Below are 25492 nucleotides of genomic sequence, written 5' to 3'. Positions count from 1 at the left end.
AATATGTCATTTACCTGAGAACTGCCACTGAAACCTGGAGGTTGGCTGTATTCCGTAGAATCAATAATACTACTGCAAAATGAAGAAAGAAAAATGAGATTTCAGTATATACATTATTTTAGCAAAAGAAAAAGTAGATCTAAAATATATCATACATAAATCTAATATTTCTAATTTTTAGGCAAAGGAAACTTTTACTGCCAATCATTCAATTAGACATAAACATACTATCAGCAAATATTTAATCACCTCAAACATACACACCAAGAAAGAAGGTCAAATGGGAATAATCACAAGGCAGGTGTCTACACAGATATATTTATCTCTATTTCATTTTCAGATAGGTTAGAAATTGTATCGCACTTTTGGGAAAACAGAGTTTACAATACTGGGAAAAGAACACAAGCATACAAACAAGCTATATCTTCTGTACATTTTCCTACTTAAACCTTTAAATAAAAAACCTTTAGAAGCATAGAATATCTTTATCTTCCTCTCACTTACCATTTCATCACTACTCTCTCCCTCCCATCTTTAAGTAAATTAACTTACAAAAATTACCAACAGGTGAGCTCACTGGCTCACACTTGGGTTTTTTTCTTTTGTTTTATTGACCTCACACTTGCTAGGCAGAAGCTTCTACCACTTGAGCCACTCCACCAGGCCTCACATTTATAATTGTAACTACTCGGGAGGCAGAGTAATGGAAGATCTGTTTCAAAGCAGGCAATGAGTGAGAACCCACATCTCAACAAAAAAGCTGGCTGTAGTAGCGTATATCATCCCAGCCGTGCAGGAAAGCTTAAGTAGGAGGACTTAATCCAGGTTGGTCTAGGCAAAAAACAGAAGACTTTACCTGAAAAATAACTAAAAGCAACTAAAATAATTAGACTATAAACAACTAAAAATAAAGCAAATAAAGTTAGGGTTATGACTCAAGTGGAAGAGTGCCTGTCTAGAAAGAGAGAGGTCCTGCCCCTCATTCCATAAAAGTACTAATAATTGAAAATCGTGTAGCATAAACACAGTCATTTTCCAGGGAAAATAGTAGAGAATGGTGTTCTTGGGAAATGGGTTATAGAATTTAAGACTTTGCCTTTCCTTTTTCAATGCTTCTCAAGGACATTTGTGTTCCTCACACTTTGGTAGTCTTTCTTTATGTACTATTATATGGAAATGGATTACCCCAGTGCTGAAATTTGAAGACAGTTTGTCATACAGAATCGCTTTAGCCTTCATTCATGACAAACTCCAGAGTGGACATTAAGCTGCTCACTGAAGTGTCCTAAAGTCTATCCTTCATCGTGCCACTGAAATTTGCTGTCACTTATGCATCATCTGAAGTCATTTTAAGTTTCCAATAATGAAATATCCTTGATTTGATCATGAAAGAAATGAGTAACATCAGATTGTTTGGGGTCTTAAGTGTGTTTCAGTCGTGTGATTTCAGAAGGTGATCTGCATGCTCCCACCTCTTAGGAATTAGGGAGATGGTTTAATTTGAGTACTAGTAATGTGAATCTCTAGAAAAGTTAGTTATAAACAGGACAGCAAAGGAATTTGGTTTAGAGAGTCTCCTGGAGTAATATCCCACAATTGGGGTAGGAAACCTTGGGACTTTGTTTCAAAAATTAGCCTTTTAAAATTACACTTTTTTTTTAATGGATACAGAATGAACAAATTTGAAAAACCAAAAACACTTTTGGAATAGTGGATATAAAAAGTGGTAACTCACTGAAGTAGATCAAGTCTTGTATTTGAAAGCTGATGGAAAAATCAGTTTCAAATGACTCAAAAATGTCAAGTATTACTATGACTGTGGCTCAAGTGGTAAAACTCTTGAGCAGCAAGAACAAAGCCCTGAGTTTAATCCCTAATACCTTCCCCCAAAATGTCAAGTATTATAAGCTGGTATTTAATATGTACATAAATGTTGTATATGTTTTTAATTTTGTGAAACAGACTTCTAACAAAAAACTGTATTACATACCAATCATGATAATCTGACAGATATTTGCATCTTTTATATTATTCTTCACTATTTCTATAATACACAGCTGTCTATATTCTTGTCTACCCTAATGAAACTTAAGCAATTGAGAGCACTAATTAAATGGTTCACACTACACAAATAACAAAAAATTATTAATTACATGAGAGGTACTTTTAGGAGTTGAATTTCAATTATACCATATGCAGCTAAATAACTTGACTCTGGGAAAGTTATTAATCTTATTTGTCCAGAAGTTTCACCATCTATTAAGTGACAAAAGTACATGAGAGAGATGTGAGGTTTAAATGAGATGATATGTATACCTCCTCAGTACATTGCTAAAATATGATAAACATTCAACAGTTGTAGCTTGTATTATTAACATAATTAGCAAATAACATAAAACCTTACATTTTTCAAAAATATGTTAACTCATACAGAACTATCCTCACTGTGGTCTTTTGTGGGTTTTTTGTTTCTGTTGTTTAAAAAAAGCAACACTACATAGGTCTCAAGTCACTGTGTTCTTAACTACTTCTGCAGCAAAATTCAATTACACCGGAAAGAACCTTACTGACACTGTAAGAATCAATGTACTCTTCCAGTGAGTTTCTTCTGATGAAATATAACCAGTGCTCACCTTCCCTGTGGAGTCATGCACTTGTATGACAAGATCACATGCTATTCTCAGTCTCCTCCATCTAAGAACTGCTAAGGTTAAAAATAAGCACATACCATGCATTCAAAGATCTCTTTGTTTCTTTTATTAGTAAATCCAATTTGCTGGCATTTGTATAACATTAAAATAATTATGTAGGCACATATGTAGAGCCAAAGGAACAATGTCTTGCTTGATTTTCATGGTTTTAGATTCAGAATTCTTTGACTACCAGCCTAAAAAAATGATACTGGTATCACAGTATTTAGAGGGAGATAATATATTTAAAATATATCTTAAACAATGTGTTAAGAATATTGAAATTATAGGTTTTAATGGTATTTTATTAATAATGACAGAAAAGTTGGAGTGATCATTCTATAATCCTACTTCATATTCTCTAATCAAAGAGTGGGGAAATCTTACACTAGCCTGCTTCATAAACAAATTTAAGAGAGAAAAACATCAACTGCATATGAGACAGAATCATTACGTGCTTCTAGAAATATCAATGAAGTTAAATTTAATAAGGATGCCAAAAAAACAAAGGAGAAGAAATTATAGGCATGCCAACCAAAACTGAATTAGAAGTAATATACTTTAATTGAAATAGGAGAAACAAGACAATACTTTCTAATGTTCTTGCTGGTGATAATGAGAAGCTTAACTAAAAAACATAAATAAAAACAACTCAGGGCTGGGAGAGTGTAGCTCAGTGGTATTGTGTTTTGCCTAGCATGTGTGAGGACCTGGTTTGAATCCCTAGCACTGCTAATGCTAATAGTAATAATAATAAAATTTTTTAAAGAAATACTGTAGCTATTAATGAGAATTACAAAGAAAATTACACACACAACTACTCTGACCTAAATTACTTCCTTCCAGAGCCAAAGATGCACATATCATAATTAGAAAAGATGGCTAAGAAAATTCTGCATACAAAATGTTCCTAAAATGAACATACAGCTTAATCTTACATTCGTTTTTGGGGGGGAGGTACTAGTGTTTGAATGCTGGACTTCACTCTTCTTAGGCATGTGCTCTACCACTTGAATCACTCAGCCAGTCCTATAGTTTAACTTTAGATTGGACTTTTATTTGAAAAAGGATGACTTACATCTAAATTTTAAGAGCATGCGCCATTAGATAACTGTAATGTTTATATCTATAAGGTACACTGAGATTATTTAAGGCTAAACAAAAACACAATCAATATGGAATTTCTAAATATATACAGGAGTCAAACAGACCAAAATATGCCAGGTACACTCATCAAATAAGAATAATTGCTATGACTGAGATATATGTGCTTTTCTTTTTTTTAACTATAAAATTAAAGCTGACAAAAATAAGCTCCTACACTTAATAAACCATATTCGAGCTACAGGAAAGGTGCAGGGGGGAGAACAAAAACAAAAACTCTTTTCCTTTCTGATATTCTTGAAATTTATGGGCCCAAAGTTTGTTTCTCTGGCAGACTTTTTTTTTTTTTTTGTAATACTGAGGATTTAATTCAGGGGCCTGCCCTTACTAGGCAGACACTCTACCACTTGAGCAATACCCCACCCCTTCCAATATTTTTCAAAATATTGATATATTCTAATATAATTATCAAACCATTTTCCCCACAAAACATTAAATGGCAAGTAACTTGAAAATCATCTGACAAATTTTTAATAATTTTAGCTGAATTTCAAATTAATGGTAAATCTCATTTACTAACAAGCAAAATTCCTGTGGCTTCAGTTTTGGAGATACCTTCAAAGATAATAGAAATGTCTTCATGTTTTTTTTTTCCTTTTGTATTACACATGCCCTTTAACATTTGGTACAAGTAGTCAAATAAGGCATCCAAAACTAATGTGATTAGGGCTGGAAATGTAGCTCAAGTGGTAGAACACTTGCCTAACCAAGTCAAGGGCCCTGAGTTCAAACCCTATTACTGCAAAAAAAAAAAAAAAGAAAAATTGTGAGTAGCAGCAGCTAACATTTACTAAGTCCTTACTATGTGACAGCCATTATTCTCATTTCTACAAATGCACTGCCATATTTTATCAGTCAACTCAAGTACTTTATTCTACAAATAAGAAAAGTGAGGTGTACAGAAATTAATAAACTTGATTGTGGTCAAAGTGGTAATGAACTGTGGAGAAGCAATTTAAACTTATGTGGCACATTTCCAGGATCCTTACACTAAAACTGCCAAAATAACCTGTCTTCTTTTGTTGAAAAATCACTGCCTGTCATTTTGATCAGAAAGTTCACAGTAATGTCTTACTCTTAGCTCTGGGATAATGGATACAACTCTCTCATTCCCCAAGCCTTTACAGGATTTAGTAAAGATGCCCGGAATAGAGTCAGTTGGGCCACTGTATAAGAATAGGCAAATTATTTCTATCTCCTTGACTCAGTTTTCTAATCTGTAAAATTAAAAGGATGATAAAACCTACTTGTTATGGGATTAGATGAAGTAATACATGTTAATTAGAAAGCAGTACCCACACATAGATACAATATTACTTTGACAGCTGCAACTTTTATACAAATAACAGATTTTGGTTTTTTTCTTTTTGGTGGTTCTGACAAATACAGTTCTCTAGGACCGTATTTCTAGTACAGTTGTTCTGATTTTGATGCAAAAGTCATCTTACAACACCAGAAAAAAATTTGCCCCAGAATCTTTCTTGTCGTTCATTTATTTATTTACTTTTGATTTGTTTGTTTGTTGATAGCACTGAGGTTTGAACTCAGGTTCTTGCACATGCTAAAGTAAGAACTTTGACACTTGAGCCATGACCCCAGCCCTGTCCTCTTAGGAGTTCTAGTTTTAGAAGGCACACAGGGGACTAGGGAAGCCAATTATTTATGCTACCTTTTTAAATGTCTGCTATTCCATAATAATCCTGAAGTACAAAAAAGGAAACCAAAACTAGTCTTTGTATAAAGAGGAGTTCCCTTAGAGAGAAACTTAATTCCTGCAGATGTAAAAAGCAAACATGATGCAAATTTTCTGAAAGAGGGAACAGGTCTGAGGTCTATGCTTTACCATCTTTTAAAGAAAACAACTTTGCCTGGTAGAACTCAAAAACAGAAGAGTAAACTCAAAGGAATAAGAGTGACAAGACTGACCGGCCTCCAACATAACTAGTGAAAAGGATCAAAAGTCACAAAGTGCTGGATTTGACTACTACCACTTTTCAATGATTTGGAGATTACAATTTATTTGTATCCACAAAAAATTTTAATTATGAGATGACAGAGTTCCTGCAAAAGCTTAGGGTTACAAAAAATATCAATTATCTCAAATAACCTCAGAAAAAGGTCAAAGTACAGAAGTTAGAGGAAACATTCCAAACCAGTAAGAAAAGACTCAGAGGTTGGTAAATCAGGAGAATAGGGAAAACATAATGGGACTTGGATAAAGAGACAGTACATTGCAGCAGTGGAAAATGATAATAGCATGTAAAATTTTATGTTTTATATCTTTACTTCTAAGCCAGTTTTATCATGTACAGCTTTGGTTTCCCTAGTACTACAATTCCTCACCTCCCAAAACTAATGAATGGCAGAGTTTGTCAGTGAGGCAGATCAAATTCTGATTTGATGGGCAGTCAATCAATGAAACAGACATAGCTGCACAGTTGGAAATAGAGAATGAGGTACAATCATGTGTTCCAGCAGCAGACAGGAGGTGTCTACAAAAAAGGGAACCTGCTATTTTACTCCAGAACCTTCCTGTTTACCAACCAAGAATACATTCTCAATTAGAAAACTGCAATTTGGTTCTACCACATCCTGACTACTACAGTATAATTTTCTCTATCCTTTACTGTGAATAATATACATATACTGCTTTTTGTTTTCTTCCTTTCTTTTACTAAATAGCCAGTGATATGTTTTGATTGGTATCAAGTGGAGATGGGATGAGGCAAAATAATGGTTCTGAAAATATCCCCCTTCTCCATTGGTGGCATGCTCATTAAGCTTTTATCTTTATATTCCAGTTTGTTTTAAGAAGAACAAACAAAACTCATAAAAATCCTTGCATAACTTGCTTGGAAAATGTTAGTGTTTTTCATTTATCACTGTAAAACCAAGTAAAATTTATAGTTTTTCTACATAGCTGTTACAACCTATAGGGCAATCTATTTTTAAGTAAGGATAAATTATATAATTTTTTTTTTAAAAAAAGATCTTCAACAATTTTTTCTTCAGGTCAACCATCTTGTTATTTAAATAAACTTGTTTTTTAAAAATGTATAACTATGAACAAAAGACAAAAAAAAAAAAAGAAAAATCTTGATTTCAAACTTCCCAAATAATATGAAATATGCTGAGGATAGTGACAACACAAACAACTAAACTGATATTTCAATATTTTCCAAAGTATCATCCCTATCAACTAATCCTCAAGCCTGTACTTCAATCTCTAGGATCTGTTTCACCTAGTAAATCATTTTGGATAGTAAGAGTTTCAAAACAGTGATCTTGCTTGACATTAATGAGCACTGATACTTGGTCGTTTCAGGACCTCATTTTTTTTTTTTTGAGAGGGAGGTAGTACTGGGGTTTGAACTCCTCATGCTTGCCAGGCAAATAAGAACCCTACCACTTCAGTTACACACCCAGTCCTTTTGCCAAGACCAGCCTTGCCAAAATCATCCTACCTGTGCCAAATGAATAGCTGGGATTAAAGGTGTGTACCTTCACTACCAGCTTGTTTCTGAAATACGGTATTACTAACTTTTGCCAAACTGACTTTGAACTGCAATCCTCTTATTTTTCACTTCCCACGTAGCCAGGAAAACAGGTGTACACTACTTTGCCCAACTGATTTTAGAATTTAAATGAACTGTTATTCATCAACCAGTGGGAATCAATAGTTTAGATCCCAAAAGTGTTACATAAAAATCCTGAATGCCAACAAATCAAACATAATCACTCAAGTTTTATAGTTAAATATACTTTGATAGATTTAAATTCTTGGAATCAAAGAATCTACCTATGCCATATTTTAATCAGAATAATCAATTGACCAAGATAATTTATTTCCCATCCTAAGACCATGTAATCAAGAGAGTAATTAGGGTTCTAGGATTTGACATATCAACAACTATGTCCTACTGCCTAACACTATTTTATACATGCCTGGATATATACAATACTTCCAATACTAACTAAATGACTCAAAATAAATTCTTCAAATACTCTAAATTAATAGAAGTTCATTTTATATACACATATACACATGTAAGCACATATACAGCATAATGAAACCTACCAAAAATTGTTTAAAAAATGGGGGAGAAGGAAAGGGAGTTAAAAAAGAATATAGAGGAGATGAATTTGATTGAAGTACATTATATGCATGTTGCAAATATTACAATGAATCCCTTTTCATAATTTATGCTAACAAAAAATTTTAAATTATACTATTTCCAAAAAGGTTTCAAGGGGCTAGGGAGTGACTCAATGGTAGAGAGCCTGACTAGTAATAAGCATGAGGTCCTGAGTTCAAACTCCAGTACCACAAACAAAAAAATCCAGAAATACAGGTTCACAAAAAGGTTTCATAACTTCTATTTCTATTACCTATCAATTTTAATGAGAATTTACATATAAAAAAATACTCCCTACATTATAACCATGAAAGTTTGTTTTCTTTGTTTTACATTTGTAATCATCTAACCATGGAGATTTGGGGAAAAAGTGTTAGCTTGTGTTTAGAAGACTTCCTGTATTTCCACATACAATCATCCTCTCTTAGATAAGGAAAATGAGGTTATATAAAATGTTTGTTTATACAGGCAGATCTACTTAAGATGCACAATAAATTAGTGACAAATTTCTAAGAGTTAGTTATACTTGACCGTAAAAGTACTGATTCCTTTTTTTTTTAATTTTTCTTTCCAAGTAAAATATTTTGAACCAAAAATAACTGCAATATAAAAACAATAAAATAAAAACAAAAAAAATTGCAAAATGTTCCAAGTATTTAAGCATTAATATGTGAAGAAAGGCCTCGTAGCCACCACACTGATCACAGATAATAATCCATCTAAAGATAACACCATGAAAAACGGAGATGACTCCCTCTTCATCTCCTATTCTAATCAGTCATCCCTATGAACCCTAAACCTTTCACACACATGTTATTTTATGGTTGGTTTCTTTTTTTTTTTTTTTTTTGATGGTACTGGAGTTTGAACTCAGGGCTTCATGCTTGCAAATCAGGCACTCTATTGATTGAGCCACACCTCCAGTCCACATATATTATCTTTTACTAATGGATGGCAAGTATTACTGAATTTGATTATGTAGGAAGCTAAAGAGTAATTTCTTAATCTTGTCCAGAAGACATTATGCAATTACCAAGCTTTTTGAATTTCATTATTTGTTCAAATTATAGAATATATAAATAAATCCATAATGTATTGGGTTACTACCATACACACTTTTTAATACAGTTTACATAATCCTAACATTCAGAATGTGACCTTTTCCTTGCATTATTCGTACTCTTTGATTCATCAGGACTTGTGCTAGAATGATAGAAACATAAATAAAAAGTCTCAAAATGTTTAACAGAATAGTTCAATAAAATCAAAAGTAAACTATAGAAAGTCTCTATTTATAAATCTCACTCTTCCACTACAACAGAAAACTTTTAAAAAGCAATTCAGAATTTAAACTAACACATCTCTTTCTAAAAAAAGAATTAAATTTATGATCAATAACAAATCTTTATCAGTAAAAGCATTTAAAGACAAGGGATTACAAGTCAGAAAAAAATCTTTATTACCTATATTTATATTATATTTATTCTTTAATCTTAAGAAAGCAAGATAAATTTAACTCCAGTGACTATATGAAGTACATTAAAGCAAACCTAGCAGCAGTGGCTAGAGAAGGTTTAACCAATTCATTATCTTCAAGCCAAGTTCTTTCAAGTTATGAAAACAGAAGTATGAAACTATTAACTCATAATTATGAAACTCTTCCTTAGTTTAGAGAAAAAAATAAAATAATTATGGAACAATAATTTCTAAGACAGAAATCACATCAATGTGAAGTATTTACAGATTAACAAGCAAATATACTGGTAATGGCTTTGAAGAGTATTTAAAATTTATAGAAAAGTGTATCACCATATTTATATCTAACCATAAAGAGAAAAGGACCACATTTATACCAAGTTTCTGCCTTCACAGGTAATAAGCTATTTAGCTGTTTCCTATTCACTTAAACATATAACTAGTATTTGAAGAGCCTGAAATCTGCATTTGTTAATCTATGTAGAATAAAGCCCACCCCATTTACTTGTCAAAAATTCACAGAAAACCATAACTAGTCTAAAATTAATGTTCTAATCTACACAAGTCTGAATTGTCATATTTGCCAGAAAGAAAATATAACCAAAATGTTTCACTTTATTAAAGTTTGAGCTGAAAATGCCCATATTAGTAACACTTTAGAATAATAAAGTATATATGCTCATAAACAACCCTTCAGATAAAAAGATAAATCCTACTTGAAAACAAGTAAGAAAGTCATGCTTGCCTACCATTCTCTAAATTTTACCCATTATATGACACATCCAACTATGCAATTAAAAAAATACAGTCTACAGTTACTAATGCCAGAGACTTTCTTCCTCAGAACCTACAGCATATCAAAAATTGTTTTAGCATTGAATTGATTCCAGCATAGGAAATTTGGCATAGATCAATGTTTAAAAGGTTAAAAACAATTCAACTGATTTTATCAAGGAAATAATCATATATTCATCCCCCCCTCTAACCCAATAAAGTCCAGCAGATAGTTAACTTCAACAAGATTAAAATAATTATTTACTTCTCAATTATACCGAATGTCATGCTTCAATCAAAATCTCAAATATTATGAAAATTAAATGACATTTTAGGTTAAGGGTATATTCAAAAACATTTTAAAGCCCTATTTGTATAAATGATCATATAAAATGTGTTAGTTTAAGAAAACCCAAGTAATATGGTACTCCATACATCATGGAGAATACATACAAACTAGCACAGTATTACAGAAGCAGAAACAAAATAACTAGAAAATCTGTAAGTAGTTAATTCTACCTCCTGCTTCCCTTCCCCCTTCCCTCAATTTTTAGAGAAAGGACCTGTAAAAAGAATAAAGAACTCACTTTTGGATGAATTCTTTGTGGGAAAGAAGGGGAATGGGGAGTGTGGAGCTACTTAATAGATGAATCCAGGAAAGATTTCTAGGCAAGAGGAACAGCATAAGCAAAAAATGCCCTGATAGCCAGCTTCAAGAATTCTATTCAATTTTAACACACAAAGCTTGTAGGCAGAAGCCAGATGCTCATACAGTCAGGCAAAAAACTGGGTCTAAGCTAATTTACATGATAGATAACTACTAAAAGAGTTCAAGCAAGGAAGTTCTTAATCCTGGCAATGTGTAAGAGGATAGGTAAAAAGACCATTACTAGACTACATGGAATGAGATCTAAACAAAGAGAAGAAACATGACGACAATTACGCTAATCAACTTAGCTAGTAAGTGCAGGTATTCTGATTATTTGTTTTTCAACTCATTTAAATATAGTTTAAACATAAACCAAATATGTGTAAGATTCAATGGCCTGATGTATGAAGAAGGCCTTCACTATAGAAAACAAATTAACCTAGGGAAGGGCCTTTTAAAGCGTCCTTGGGGCTGGGCATTGTGTCTCAAGCCTATAACCCCAGTTACTCAAGAAGTACAGATCAAGAGGATTTCAGTTCAAGGCTGGCCCAGGCAAAAAGTAAGCAAAACCCTCATCTAAAAGAAGCCAGGTATGATGGTGCACACCTGTAATCCTAGCAACACAAGAGGCATATGTAGGAGGGCTGCACTCCACAGGGCCAGAAGGGAGGAAGGGCTGGCTGCCAGTGGCAGTAATCCTAGCTACTTAAGAGGCAGAGATCAGGAGGATCTCAAGCCAGCCTTGGAAAACAGTTCCCAAGATCCTATCTCGAGAAAACCCATCACAAAAAAGGGCTGGTGGAGTGGCTCAAGGTGTAGGCCCTGAGTTCAAACTACCCCAGTTCTGAAAAATAAAAAGTAGGGGGGAGGGAGAGAGAAAATTCAATGAGTTAAGTAAATAGTTCCAGGTTTTTACCACATTTTCCCCTAATATTACCATTTCATATTTCCAGATTTTGAATGTCAACTGACTTTAACTTACAAGATACCGAGAAATTCACCAAACTTTAATCTGCAAAATTAAATTAAAATATAATATTCTACTTACTAAGTATTCCTGGAATGATTATCCAAAGGAATAAAAAACAGATGGAGTTAGGTACCAGAGCACATACCTGTAATCTTAGCTACATGGGAGGCTGAGATCAGGAGGATCAATGTTTGAGGACAGCCAGGGCAAATAGTTCCACACTCCCCAACCCCCCGCCAAATCTCCAAAATAACCAGAGCAAAATGGACTGGAGATATGGCTCAAGGAGTAATGCACCTGCTTTGCAAGTACAAAGCCCTGAGTTCAAATTCCAGTCCCACAAAAAAAAAAAAAAAAAAGATGAGCCATCTGAATCTCATTTCTAAATAATGACCAAAAGTAATTTCTCAGGGGTTTCATGCATTACACTGAAAAGTCTGCCAAGGACTAGTACCATATGCGCACATTGTAACACAAAGCCTAAGCAATTACTACTGTGCAGCTTTATACCTGTGTGATGGAGAAGGAGCTTCAAATTGAGGCACTGTACTATCTTCACTGACAGGAGAGTATAAGCCACTCATTTCCTGAAATTATAATTATTTGAATTATAGTAGACACCAAGAACAGAAGATGTATAAATCAAAAAGAGATACAATGGAAACCAATCCTAGATTTTCATCAATCCTTTTTGACTTAATACCAAAATTTCTCAATGATTCCTTTCCACAAAATACAAAAGCAAAGACAGTATTAAAATTGAAAAGGCAAGCTTTTACTATAGTGTACAATATTAAGGAACTATAAATTCTAATAACAGTGTTCACCACTAATGAAGTCATCAAATGCAGGAAAAAACCAAAGCAAATATTTTAAACAAGATACACATTATCTATATTAATAGTAAGGTAGCTAGTAATTTATTTATCCAGGTGATAGCCTAAAAATATATATTAGGATAAATATGAACTAGATCATCAGCTCAAGTCTTTAAAGTACAAATACATCCCAAAATGTGTCTGTCACATTCTACTTTGAAAATATCCTCTACAAACAGGAAGTAACAATCTTCTTGATTCAAGTATTTCCTTTGTTTAATAACAACTCAAACTCTTATTTTTTATCATTTAGTTCAAGAAAAAGGCCTCCTTATTTATAATGGTTATCAAATTAAGTCTCTGAATCATACTCGACAATTAGCCTTCTTTCTTATGTGGACATTTTGATTAATGAAAAAACAGCAAATTTGAAAAGGTCACTAAAGATACATAATCAGGTAGAATTATTTCTGGCTAATCACATAGCTAAGCATGAGTATAAAAACAAGTAAGAAATGACATGTAGGATGCTGAATGTCCGCTAAGTATTAGATTCATTATCTTTTAATATGTTCTTTATGTCAGCAAAAGTATAAAATATGCAAATAATAACACAATGAATTTAAATACAGCCTGAGGCTATAACTTCAGCTCACAATAATCTATAATTCTCAGAATACTGGTATTATCACATCTCTTTTAATTAACTATAGAATCTAGTAATGCACATAGTAGATAAGTAAAATGTATTTAATAAAAGGATATTAAATAGTGATGAATAATTTTAATGGTAATTAAAAGCTTTGTGAGAGTTGATTTAAGTTAAAAAAAATGACAACTTTTTTGTCCAAAAAGATACAATAAAAAGAGAGATGCAATAAAATATTGCAACAAACTTAAGATTACAATTTATCATGAAGAAAAGTCCTCAGAATGTTTGTTACCACAAAATGCTCTATCAATTAGTGTAATATCTGTTACTTCCTTTATAATTGAGGTCAATTCCATAAATTTAATGCAGTAACTTAAAGGAAAGGTGACAATTTCATGACACTGAAAAATTATTACAAATTTGAGAAATTCTTGACTTCTTACTTCTACTCTCTTTATATCCTCTTCCAAAACACTTAGTTCCTTCTGGATCTGTTCAAGTTGCTGTAGATTAAAGAGAGAAAAAAATCTCTAAACCAAACCACACTGGCATTACCATGTTCATAAATTAACTTTACAGTTGGTAAATGATTTCTAGAAAAGTGGGCACTAGCAGTAAATTAGGGGAATGAAAAATCATACACACACACACACAAAAAAAAAAACAGCTATTAAGTTCCAATTTTAAAAGACACTATACACTTATCTTTAAGAAAACACAATGTTGTACTTATTTAATATGACACAGGTTTATTTTATAATAAAAATATGAAAGATAAATGACAAGAAGTGAGTTAAGAAACAAAAGATAGCCAAAGAACTTACACATTAGCTCATTTAATGTTAAAAATAAAATAATTTGGCATGTCAGCTATAACACTACCTTATATATTACAAGCTGACAAGAGGTTAATCCTACCACCAAATATCAACCACAAAGTAGCATTCTAATACTTTCTTTGTATGAATTTTTAAACATATTAAAATACTGTCTTTCATATGTTGTCTATTGCATAACCATTTTCTATATCATAAAAATGTAAAGATTAGAACTGTGTAACAACATTCAACAATATAAATATTCCTCTTATTACAGACTTAAGTTTGCTGCAAACAATCATAATTCTACCAGATTTTACCATTCTGATTCAATTAAAAGATTACTTTAGAGCTTAAGAGGTTATTAAAAATTATTCAATCAAAATAGAAAGTATTACCCAAAACAAAACTATTTTCAGGATCACTTATCAATTTAAGTTTCTATCACTAATATGTATAACTAACTAGCCGTCTTACTCTAACTCAAAAATCTTGAGTCAATTTTTATATGCAAAATACTAGCAATAAGTAATTATATAATACTGATTGCCAGGTGTGAAATAGTTATTACTATGAGGCACAGAAAGGTTAAGTGACTTATCCAAGATAGTTCAGCAAGTGAGTGGCAGAGTTGGAATCCAAATTAAGACAACTTTCTTGCTTTAGAAATCATGCGGTTATCCACTATGCTATATTACTTCATGAAAACAGTACTAATTGTTTATACCTTTAGTGACTGGTAAGGGTGAACAGAGTATACTTATTAAGTATTAGCATGTTCTCTTCTGTGGTGAACAGAGTATATGTATTAGTATCACATGTTCTCTTCTGTGGCAGGACAGACACAACTAGTAACCTAATTGATAATTTATTAATTCAATTATTTACCAATCCTAGGCATTTTGATAATCATTGAGAAAAATAGTAGAATAGTGGTTAGGGGGTGGATGACAGAACTGAAAGGAAATCTGGAATTAAATCAAAGACTGAATCTTAAAAGACTAACAAGAACTCTAACAGGTGGAAAAAATGAGTAAAAGCAGGATAAGAAAAGTAAATGATAACACATGTAAATATTTAAAGGCTATGAGCAAAGAACAAATACATCTGAGGCTAAACCAATGAGTATTAATTGCCCAACATCAATGTACATGTCAGAAAAGATAAAAATAAGGATTTGGGTAGTACAGAAAGCCAGTGTTAAACAGATGAGCAGGGCTAGAGGCATGGCTCCAGCGGCAGAGCCCCTGCCTAACAAGCACAAGGCCCTGAGTTCAAATCCCAGAATCCCCTCACCTCCCTAAAAAGAAAAGAGAGATGGGCAAAGGAAAAGCAGTATTATCTCGAAGGACAAGAAAAGCAAATGTAAGCTACAAAATCAGGAGAAAAGACCATATATTATCAGAGAAACCAGGGATTTAAAAAAAAAAAGTGACTAGTTCTGTGAAATGCTTTCACCCATATATCTACTTTAATAAACTTTCCTTCACCTTAAAATTTGTAACAAAATACTGCTACCTTAACTAAAACATTGCAATTCCTTGAAAATACTGCCTGTTTTGGTATTATTTCAAATAAAGGCTTATCAATTGAAATTCTCTAATGTCCAGGTTCACAGGACCTAGTAGAAACTCACAACTTCTACTCCATTCTATTGCTCTTTCTAACAAATGTCCTTTCATCCAAACATAGAAACTACTCTAGTGTAGTTCATATCAAGCAGCTAACTGGCTCTCTATCAATGAACATCCCAGTAATTCCCCACCATTGCTGAAGCCTTTGATTCAAGGATATTTACAACTTTTTTTAATAATTCTGACTTCTAATTCAATAAAGCATGCCCATGGTCACATCTTAATCATTTTCACTTAATTACTCTGAAATGTCCCAGTCTTTAAAAACTTAAAAAAAAAATCATTAAAAAAAAAAAAAAAAAGCATGGCTGCTTTACAAAAAAAATCCATCTTAAAAAAAAAAAAGGATGAAAGCAAACACCTATAATGTCAACACTGAGAGGCAACCAACACCAATTGCAAATTATTCATAATGAAAACCAAATTAATAATTTCGTAAAACTTCAGAACTTGAAATACTAGAAAAACTTTCTGATGTTACTTGAAATCCTGAAATATCCCAACTCCAATGCCCTTTTCTCTGAAGATAATGCCTCATCCTGCCAGTGCCCCAAAGCTTTACTGGGTAATATGCTTGTATTACATATGGAAGCTACTACATATAAGATGAACTATATGAAACTATCAACAGTCAAACAATTTTTACTTTTAAAAATGACAATTTCATCTGGTTCTATTTAAACTGAAACGATGAAGGTACAAGATCTGTCCTGATAAACATATTTGTGTAATACAAAAGCAAATAACATAACCTACCTATGTTTATATCTGAAAAGGAGTCAGACAAGAAACATTAAAAAGGAAAAATAAATTTGCAAAAATGAACCTGTTTAGAGATTACATATTTAATTTTAGGCATTATAAGATGGTATTCTGAAGAGAACACTAAAGTATTAGGATAATCAGTGTAAGAAATTTTAGTTCTAGTAAACAGAAGAACTACAAAAGACAGCCATTCAAAAGTAGTGGAAAGAAGAACTGGGCTAAATTTATTGTATAAACATCATAACTCCAAGAAGCAGAACCTGGTATAAAAGAATGAGTAGTAGTCCAAGAACAGGAAGTCCAAGAGCTGAACTACTATTACCTGAATGAAAATCAATCACAAATTGGAAAAGAAAAATTCTTGAATCAAACTTGCCTTAACATGGAGTTTAGAGCTTCTAAAAAGAATTCAGTATGTAAGATGGAAAAGGACATGGTTCTGAAATACCAATAATAAGCACTCTTTGAATGTGTAAAAGGTCAAAAACTTCACAGAAACATTTAAATTTAAAAAGTAAAGAAATGTCTCAGAACCTCTTATGATGAAAATACAAAGAATTGAAATGAAAAACTCCTCAACTATTGACATTAGCTTTGGTGGAGGTAGGCATCTTTGGTACTTATACATATGACCTCCACTGCTGGTTTGATAAAGATATACAAGAGTATTAAACTTAAGTGATTTTTACAGAAGCTATTATAACTTACATACATACACATTGATACATGTAATAAATTGTAAATACCCACAACTAAACAAAAGAATATACCGTTACACTTTCAAGAAAAAAGCTGGTAAAGAAAGAAGAGTAGAAAATCTCAATGTACACTAAGTTCTATAAGAGTAATACTCAGCTGCAAGGATAATGACATGGGGTTTGAAGGTAAATGGATGCTATTGGAGGACATCAGGTTAAGTGAAGTTAGCCAGGATCAGAAACACAAAAGAAGCATGTTCTCTCACATACGTGGAAGATAGATCTAAGATAAACATACACACAAAAACAAGCATGATCAAATACAAACCCAGATGTAGAACATGTTTGTAACAGTGGAACTACACTATGGAACTCAGGGAAAGAAGGAAAAGAATAGAGAATGATAGAGCATCAGTAGTATCGCATATCATAAGATGTCAAAGTAGAGGACATAAGGATGTGAACTGAAAACCGTTGAAAAACTGGAGGTGGGAGGTAAAGGGGTAAGGGAGAATACTGGAAGGGACTGAACAGACCAAAGCACACCCACAGTGGGCATACATTGAGACATCCCTTTGATCGTCAACTTAAATATTAATAATGAAAATGAGGACTATAAAACAGGCACAGTGTGTGCAAGGGATGTGGGGGGAACTACTAGGAGAGGGGAAAGAGAAGGAAGGAGATTAAAGTGATAGTATATGGTTGATGGAATTCATAAACCTATATGAAACAAAACTAAAAAATCTTCTGCAACTGCTTTAAGTGGGGCGGGAAGGGGACGGAGGAAGAGATGATGGGGACAATGCAAATAATGTACAATATAAGTGTAATAGGAACTGTCACTATGAAACCCCCCCCGTATAATGACTATATCCTAATAAAAAAATTATAATAAAAAAGAGTTACAACTAAAAAGATATGAACCAGACAAAGCATACACTATAGGAAATCCTTCATGTCCCAAACGGACCCTATAAACACACACATACTTACTACCTAATGGCAGACTTGATTTTTTTAAGACTTTAACCCCTGCACAGCAATTTTTTAATCTGAGGAAAAAACAATAAAGAAACAAGACAATAAATAAACAAAACAAACAAGTAAATAAATGAGGAATAAATCAAAACAGTATTCAGAAAAAGATATGAATACTTTCTGAGTATAATACAATTAAAACAGAAATTCCTAACAAAAAAGGTAACAAGAAAATCCTCATCTTCAAGTAATTTCTAAATAATCTACAGGGTTAAGAAAAAATTATACTAAAATTAGAAACTATTTTGGACTAAACAAAACAAATAAAAATGTGGTAACAAAATAATTAGATGCAGTTAAACACATAAGTCATAAATGCTAGTATGTTATATGACAAAAGTAGTCCGTATAATAATACGAACAAAAAAATAAAAAGGAATTAAATAAAACTAAAGCAAATAGACAGGAATAATAAACAACATAAGTTAATAAAATGGAAAACAAACATAAAACAGAAACAAAGCCAAAGATAAAACTCGTAAAACTGATACATCCCTGATTAAGAACTTATGAAGGAAAAAAAAAAGAATAACACACCAAGCAATATTAGTAATGAAATACATCACTAAAAATCATGGGAATCCTAAAATCTTAAGACTCTATTAAGATCAACCACATGCCAATAAGGTTTTAAATTATGATGAAATACACAACTCCTTTAAAAATATAAAAAAATATATAAAACAAAATTTGAATAAGGCATGTAACTGTTCAACTGAAACAGCAATATGAAACTTCCTACAAACAAATCAAAGGTCCACGTGGCTTCTCAAAAAAGATCTTTAAATATTCAGCAAAGACATTGATCCTACTATACAAAGTCTTCCAAAAAGCAGAAAAAGCAGGCCTATTTCCCAACTCATTTGATAAAGCTAATATAAGATTTATAACAAAACAGCACAAGATCAGTGTAAGAAAAAACAATCTCACTCATGAACATAGATGCAAAAATCCTCAACAAGATATTAGCAACCCAAACTATATAGAAGAGAATATGTAAAATGACCAAGTTTGGTTTATACAACAAACAGGGAACCAACTGTTTTGGTAGGGTTTCCTACAATGCAAAATATTCTAGGAAAAGATACCTGTAGGCAGATTGGGATGGCTGGTCACTGTAAGTGCAAAGCCTTCTGACTTTGTAATGTTAACCCAATGAAATAATTTACATTAACAGAATGAAAAAGAGAAATCATAACTGTCTTATATGCACAAAAATTTTGGAGTATACTCAACCCCACCTGTAATCAAAGAAAAGAAAACCCTCTTAGTAAACTTGGAATAGAAATGTATTTCCTTGAATGATAAAAGGTACCTTAAAAAAAAAAAAAAAGAAAGAAAAAAGAAAAACCTACAGAAAACATCATACCTAAATGGTGACACGTCGAATGCTTTCACTTTGAGATCAGCATCAAGACTAGGATGCCCAGCTATCACCACTTCTATTCATCATTGTACCGGATGTCCTAGCCAGCAGAGTAAGACAGAAAAATAAATAAAAGATATAAGGATCATAAAGAAAGACACTAAACTGTTATTATTTGCAGATTATGATGTGTACATAGAAAACATAAAAGAATCTACAAATAAATTAGAATTCATGAGAGTTTAACAAGTTGCTGGGTATTTTTTAAAAACTATATAAAAATCAACTGAATTTCTATATACCAGCAACAATAAGAAACTAAAATTAAAGACACAGACATCATTTACAATAGCACAAAAATGATTAAATCTAAAATAAATGTGAGATTGATACCCTGAAAAAATAGATATTTTAGAAGACCTAAATATATATATATATATATATATATATATATATATGTATATATAAATACCACATCCATAGATCAAAAGATACAATATTGTAAAGATCAGTTTTTTCAAATTTACCTAAAGAATCAAAATAATTCCAATAAAATCATAGCAGGTTTACCATGGAAGTGTATTAACTGACTCAAAAATTTATACAGAAATGCAGAGATCCATGAACAGGCAAGAGGTTCCTGAAGTGCGGTAACTTAAAGTCCTAATATTTAATGTAATGTAGCATTGCCTAAAGGATCCACAAATAGAACAGCAGAGCAAAAAAGAGAGCCCAGAAACACACACGTGCCTATGACACATGATGTACAACAGGTTGAAACTTCAGCACAATGAGGAAAAGGATGGGCTTTTTAATAAAGAATGCTTGGACAACTTGTATCCATGTAAAAAGATCCCTCCCTATATATCACATTATACATAAAAATAAATAATCAAAGAGTATAGATCTAAATGTTAAAGATAATGAAACAAAGCTCCACACAAAAGGCACTATAGGAAATATCTTCATGACCACAGGTGAAAATTTCTTTACCTGGCTCACAAAACACTACTTAACACAAGAAAGATAAATTTGATCCTAATAAAGTCAGAAAGCTCTGCTCATCAAACAATAGCACCAAGACAATGGGGAAAGTAGCCCAATTAGAAGGAAAGATATTTGTGATAGATCAACCTGACAAAGAATTTACATTTCGAATATATAAACTAACAAAAAATCAACTAAACGATAGTTTAGCAACCCCCAAGTCTATTGATAACAACTTCTGGCAAGAACAAAGTATATTACAAACACTAATACAACATCTGTAGGAGGAAGAACTAATAGAATAACTAATAGAAGGAATAACTAATAGTAATAACTAACAGGAGGAGTAACTAATACTGCTCAGGAAAATATTTTGGCATTATCTATTTAGTCTAAAGATATACATAACCTAAAACTTATCAATTCCACTTCTAAATATACCCCACATGTATGTATGTATATGTATGCCAATATATGAATAGCTTTAAACTGAAAACAACCCAAATGTCCATCAACAACTATTTTTATGAAAATAGGAATACAACAGAAATCAGTCAACTATAGTCATGTACAACCACACAGATGAATCTTAACATTGAGCCAAAGAGGACAAGTATAAAAGATTATGTATTACACAAACACACTTATATAAAGCTCAAAAACAGAGAAACCTAAAAATACTTAAGCAACAAAACTTTTAAAAGAAAGACAAAGACGTGGTTGTCATAAATATCAGGATATTCATTACCTAGTAGGCAAAGGAGAAGGCTGTAATCTGAAAAGGGTAGGCAAGCAGTTTCATGAGTCCTAGCAATATTTTGATGCTTAATCAGGTTAGCAGTTACATGTATGGACCGTCTACTTTAAACCACAAATTTGATTCATATAGTTTCCTGTTGTTTATTTCACATAAACAGTATTTTAAAAATGAATTCATTTAAATTCTAAACAAAACCAAAAGAAGACTAAGACGCATCAAAACTAATCTATTCAATAAAGAGGTACCAAAAATGCAGAAAAATCTATTTCAAAATTAAATAAAATGTAAAGTAATTATTCAAATGCTGGTACAGATTTTAATGGATAAGACTGATTTTTACTTGGGACCCAAAAACCTTTGGTTCAATCTGATTATAAAGGAAGACTAATATGTTTACCTAAATACATTTAGTTACTAAACTAAGTTATGGTAGGCAGATTCTATTCACACTCTGGTGGAACTCTCTTATATTTGGAATAGACCAAAGATTTGCTTCTAACAAAGAGAAAACAGAAAAAGTATTACAATACAACTTCAAAGATTAAGTTACAAAAAATATGTGGCATCTATGTTTAATTCCCTTTCCTGCTTTCTCAGTCACTCACTCTGAGAAAGGCTGCCTGCTATGTGTGAGCTACTCTATGGAGAAGTCCACATGGCTTGGAAGGGTTCCTACCAAACTCAGACCTTGAAATAGTGCTGCCCTGGCCAATACTTTGATTGCAGTTTGGTGAGCAACGTGGAGCTAAGAAACATTATCCTGTGCCAATTTTTCTGACTTGAGATGTTAAATGCTTGATCTTTTAAGCCATCAAAGAGGACATCTTGTTATACAGAAATAGGTACCCAACACAAATGCCTACTATGTGTCAGTAGGAAAAAAATTAATGAAAACTGAAAATTAAATATAGGAATCTAAACAGCTCTAAGTTACTAGCCAGATGTGACACTGAAGTAACAATTGTTAACTCTGAAAAGCAGATTTGACTTGAGTGCTATGTAATATTTAAAACAATAATCCAATTAAAAGTTACAAATGAAATTGATTTTCAGAGTTTAAATGTTAATCTTGGTAAAACAAATTCAAAAGTTATAGTGTGCCTCTAGGTCAATCTATATTCTACTTGAGTAAGTTCAAGTATAAACTACACCACAGGAAATAGGATTTTAACAAAAAATATATTTTTAATATTAAACATGCAAATAAACTTTGTAATACGCAAGAGGAATATATAACCACTCACTTCATTCTGTGTGTACTAAAACATAAGATATAAACCATATTTCTAGACTATAGCTTATTTTGATTATAAATAAGTACCAGATTCTAATCACGGAAAAAAACAGTGAAATTTAGTCAAAACTAACAGAAAATTTTTTTAAAGTTTGTTAACACAGCTCCTCAGAGTCATGTGTATAACTGAAACTGAAATACTGAAAGTCATTCAATCATCAATGCATTAAAAATAAGAAAACCAAAGTGGATTCATGACAGTATAGTCACTGGTCATTAAAGACTCCAACATCCGTAAGTATTTAGAAATGACTATGTTTCTTGGTTAATTTACCTAGTGTAAGAAAATATGTTCCAAGGGAAAAATACCAATTGCAAGGACATTAGATTTAAAAAAAAAGGTTGGCTGAATAGTTTTCCAGCACAATTTACCCAGAAGTTTAACAATAAAAATATAGAAACAGTATATAGAATTCTGAAATTCAAAGCAGAATCACAGAAGGTATTACTAGAAAACAGCTGCTAGCACAGAGACAGGATGTATTAGAATCATAAGGAAGGGTTAATACTGGGAAACAATCTTCCATTGATCCCTCCAATTGCTGCACATCTTACACTATAGTTTTTGTTCTAAATTATCTAATTATCTTTGTAAAATGAACAGACTGGGATAAATAGAAATGGTGACTTATTCCAGGACAGTAACAAAATTGCCCAATAACAAAACACTGACCAATAACAAAAACACTGGCTCCCCAGAGAGGTTCACCAGCAGTCCTCTTCAAAAGACAGGAGTTTCCTAAGCTCAGGATTCCTTAGCTATAACACAAACTCACTGGGTATACAACATGTACCTGTCCCCATCTCCATATTCCCTGTGGGGCTTGGGAGAATAGTGCAAAAATGAAGCTGCTGCTGCCACGTTTCATGGTAAACGAAATCTTTTATCTTCAATCTACTAGTTTTAGTTCTTCTTCCAGCATCTATGAAACTGTGGCAGGCTAACTTGTTAGCTTGCTAGTATTGGTAAAAATCTTGGACCTTTAACAGTTTTTACACTTATCTGTATTCTTAACACCTGAAACTACTTCAAGTCCAACAATTTATTGCAGGCATCAACAGACCCCTAAAGAAGCAGTAACTGATACTGGAAAAAACCACAAGGGCTAATGAGAACTAAATATTTCAGTATACAGATAATCACCAGCCACTTCATTTAACCCTCAGGTATCCTTAAGCTTGGACTGTTCACTTCATAGATTCATTTACATTTGTTATCAAGTACTTTCCTATGTACCAAATCTTATTCTCTATGAGTTCAAAAATCTAAGACAAATGTAAAATAGCTGCAAAACAATTTCCCACATTCTGTTTAAAGGGGGGGGTATGCATAAATACAAAAAATTATCATTTTCAGAGAACTTCCTACAGCAAAAAATGTTGAGTGTACATGTTACAATAATAATTTCCATATAAAATTTTTAGTCTTGCTACTCAAAGTGTGAGTAGAAGAACGAGACAAAAGTAAATCTTAAAATATGTAATGAGGGTAATGCCACTACTAACAGACATAGACATACTAAAACCATAACTATTAAATTAGCAAAAGCTAAAAGGTAGGAAAAATAGTCACAAACCATGTAAGGAATATTCAGCTATTAAAACCAGCATAATCCAAACCTAATCTAACAGAAAAAGTAACAGGACACAATGAACAATCAAAACAAGAACTGTAATACTAAGATAATTTAAGTTCTGGCAATGACCACGTAAGTGTATTTCATCAAAATAAAAACATCTCTTTTTATTTTCAGAGATAGCCCAAAATATAATATATAGTAAATAGTTATGCATTTTTAATGAGTAAAAGTACTCTAATGAGACAGCTCCCAAAATAAAAATATCACAGTTTGACAGTTACAAATTTAAAGAAAAAAATGGATTTCAGTTACTTTGTACATGCTATCGAGAGCACAGAATTTTGTTTATTTGATTTTCTGTATTTTGCAGAAATGTGAAATGACTGAGGAATTTTATAAATGTTAAATTAAAATACATTCTGGCCATAAAGCCATGTATACGAAACTGTCTTTAAGCTATTCTGGATGACTTAGATTTTCCAAGGTATAAATGGTTAGCTATGATTTTACTTATTTTTTTCACCACCTGCACTTTGCCGTAAGAAAAATTACCCTTGGTAGATCATCATTTGATAATTCTACTTTAGATTCTTTATAGCGTTAAAGTCAAATGCTTTTTGAATATTTAAATATTTTTAGCTTGAAATGCTTTTACAGAGTAGGAACAGTCAACAACAGTCAATGAAACACTATGTAAAACATACAAAATAATATACCTCTCTTTTATTTCTTCTTGCAACCTTGAGGAATTCCATAAGGATCTGTAGTTGGGCTGCATGTGATTCCTACAACAGAAAATTATAAATTGTTCTTTTAAGAAATGTACCTCTGAGTCAAAGTTAACTAACACATAACCAGCATGAGGCAACTTCTAAGCACCCATTTAAGTTAGTCTACTACTACTATTTGATACATTTTCTCATTTGCTAGTTGGCGTTTCAAAAAGCAAGCTATTTTCCCTATAAAAATAACCAAAGAAACAGGTGTTCTATAAGTTGAAAACCTTCTTATGGAAAATGGCTTCTTTTCCTCAAACTTGTAACACCAAGACAAAAATCATAGTGAACCTGACAGCTTGTAGACGTGAAAATCACTTTTCCCGTAACAACTTCATTTGCAGGGATAAGCACTAATAAATAGAGAGAAATTCATACTTTTCAGAAGCTAAATTTACTATTTCTAGTTATTACCTACTCAAATAGATGTGAGAATGTATTCTG

The 25492-nt window shown here is 32.3% G+C and overlaps 1 protein-coding gene across 6 annotated transcripts in view; it reads right to left on the bottom strand.

Annotated features, from left to right (window-relative positions):
* Cop1 (COP1 E3 ubiquitin ligase) overlaps positions 1-25492 on the bottom strand; it is a 197551-nt gene that overhangs the window by 126834 nt on the left and 45225 nt on the right. For 4 of the 6 annotated variants that reach the window (XM_020163713.2, XM_020163714.2, XM_074047401.1 and 1 more), the window contains 4 exons: positions 24989-25057; positions 13773-13832; positions 12370-12446; positions 15-72 (listed from right to left, as the gene is read on the bottom strand). In XM_020163713.2, coding sequence (XP_020019302.1) covers positions 15-72; positions 12370-12446; positions 13773-13832; positions 24989-25057 — 264 coding nt within the window. The remainder of the gene's footprint in view (positions 1-14; positions 73-12369; positions 12447-13772; positions 13833-24988; positions 25058-25492) is intronic. The other 2 variants (XM_074047399.1, XM_074047400.1) reach the window with 1 other exon arrangement.

The sequence above is a fragment of the Castor canadensis genome, chromosome 11, assembly GCF_047511655.1.
Source record: "Castor canadensis chromosome 11, mCasCan1.hap1v2, whole genome shotgun sequence".
Taxonomy (NCBI): Eukaryota; Metazoa; Chordata; class Mammalia; order Rodentia; family Castoridae; genus Castor; species Castor canadensis.
Note: the sequence above shows the minus strand (reverse complement) of the source record. Positions and strands in the feature narration are given on the sequence as shown.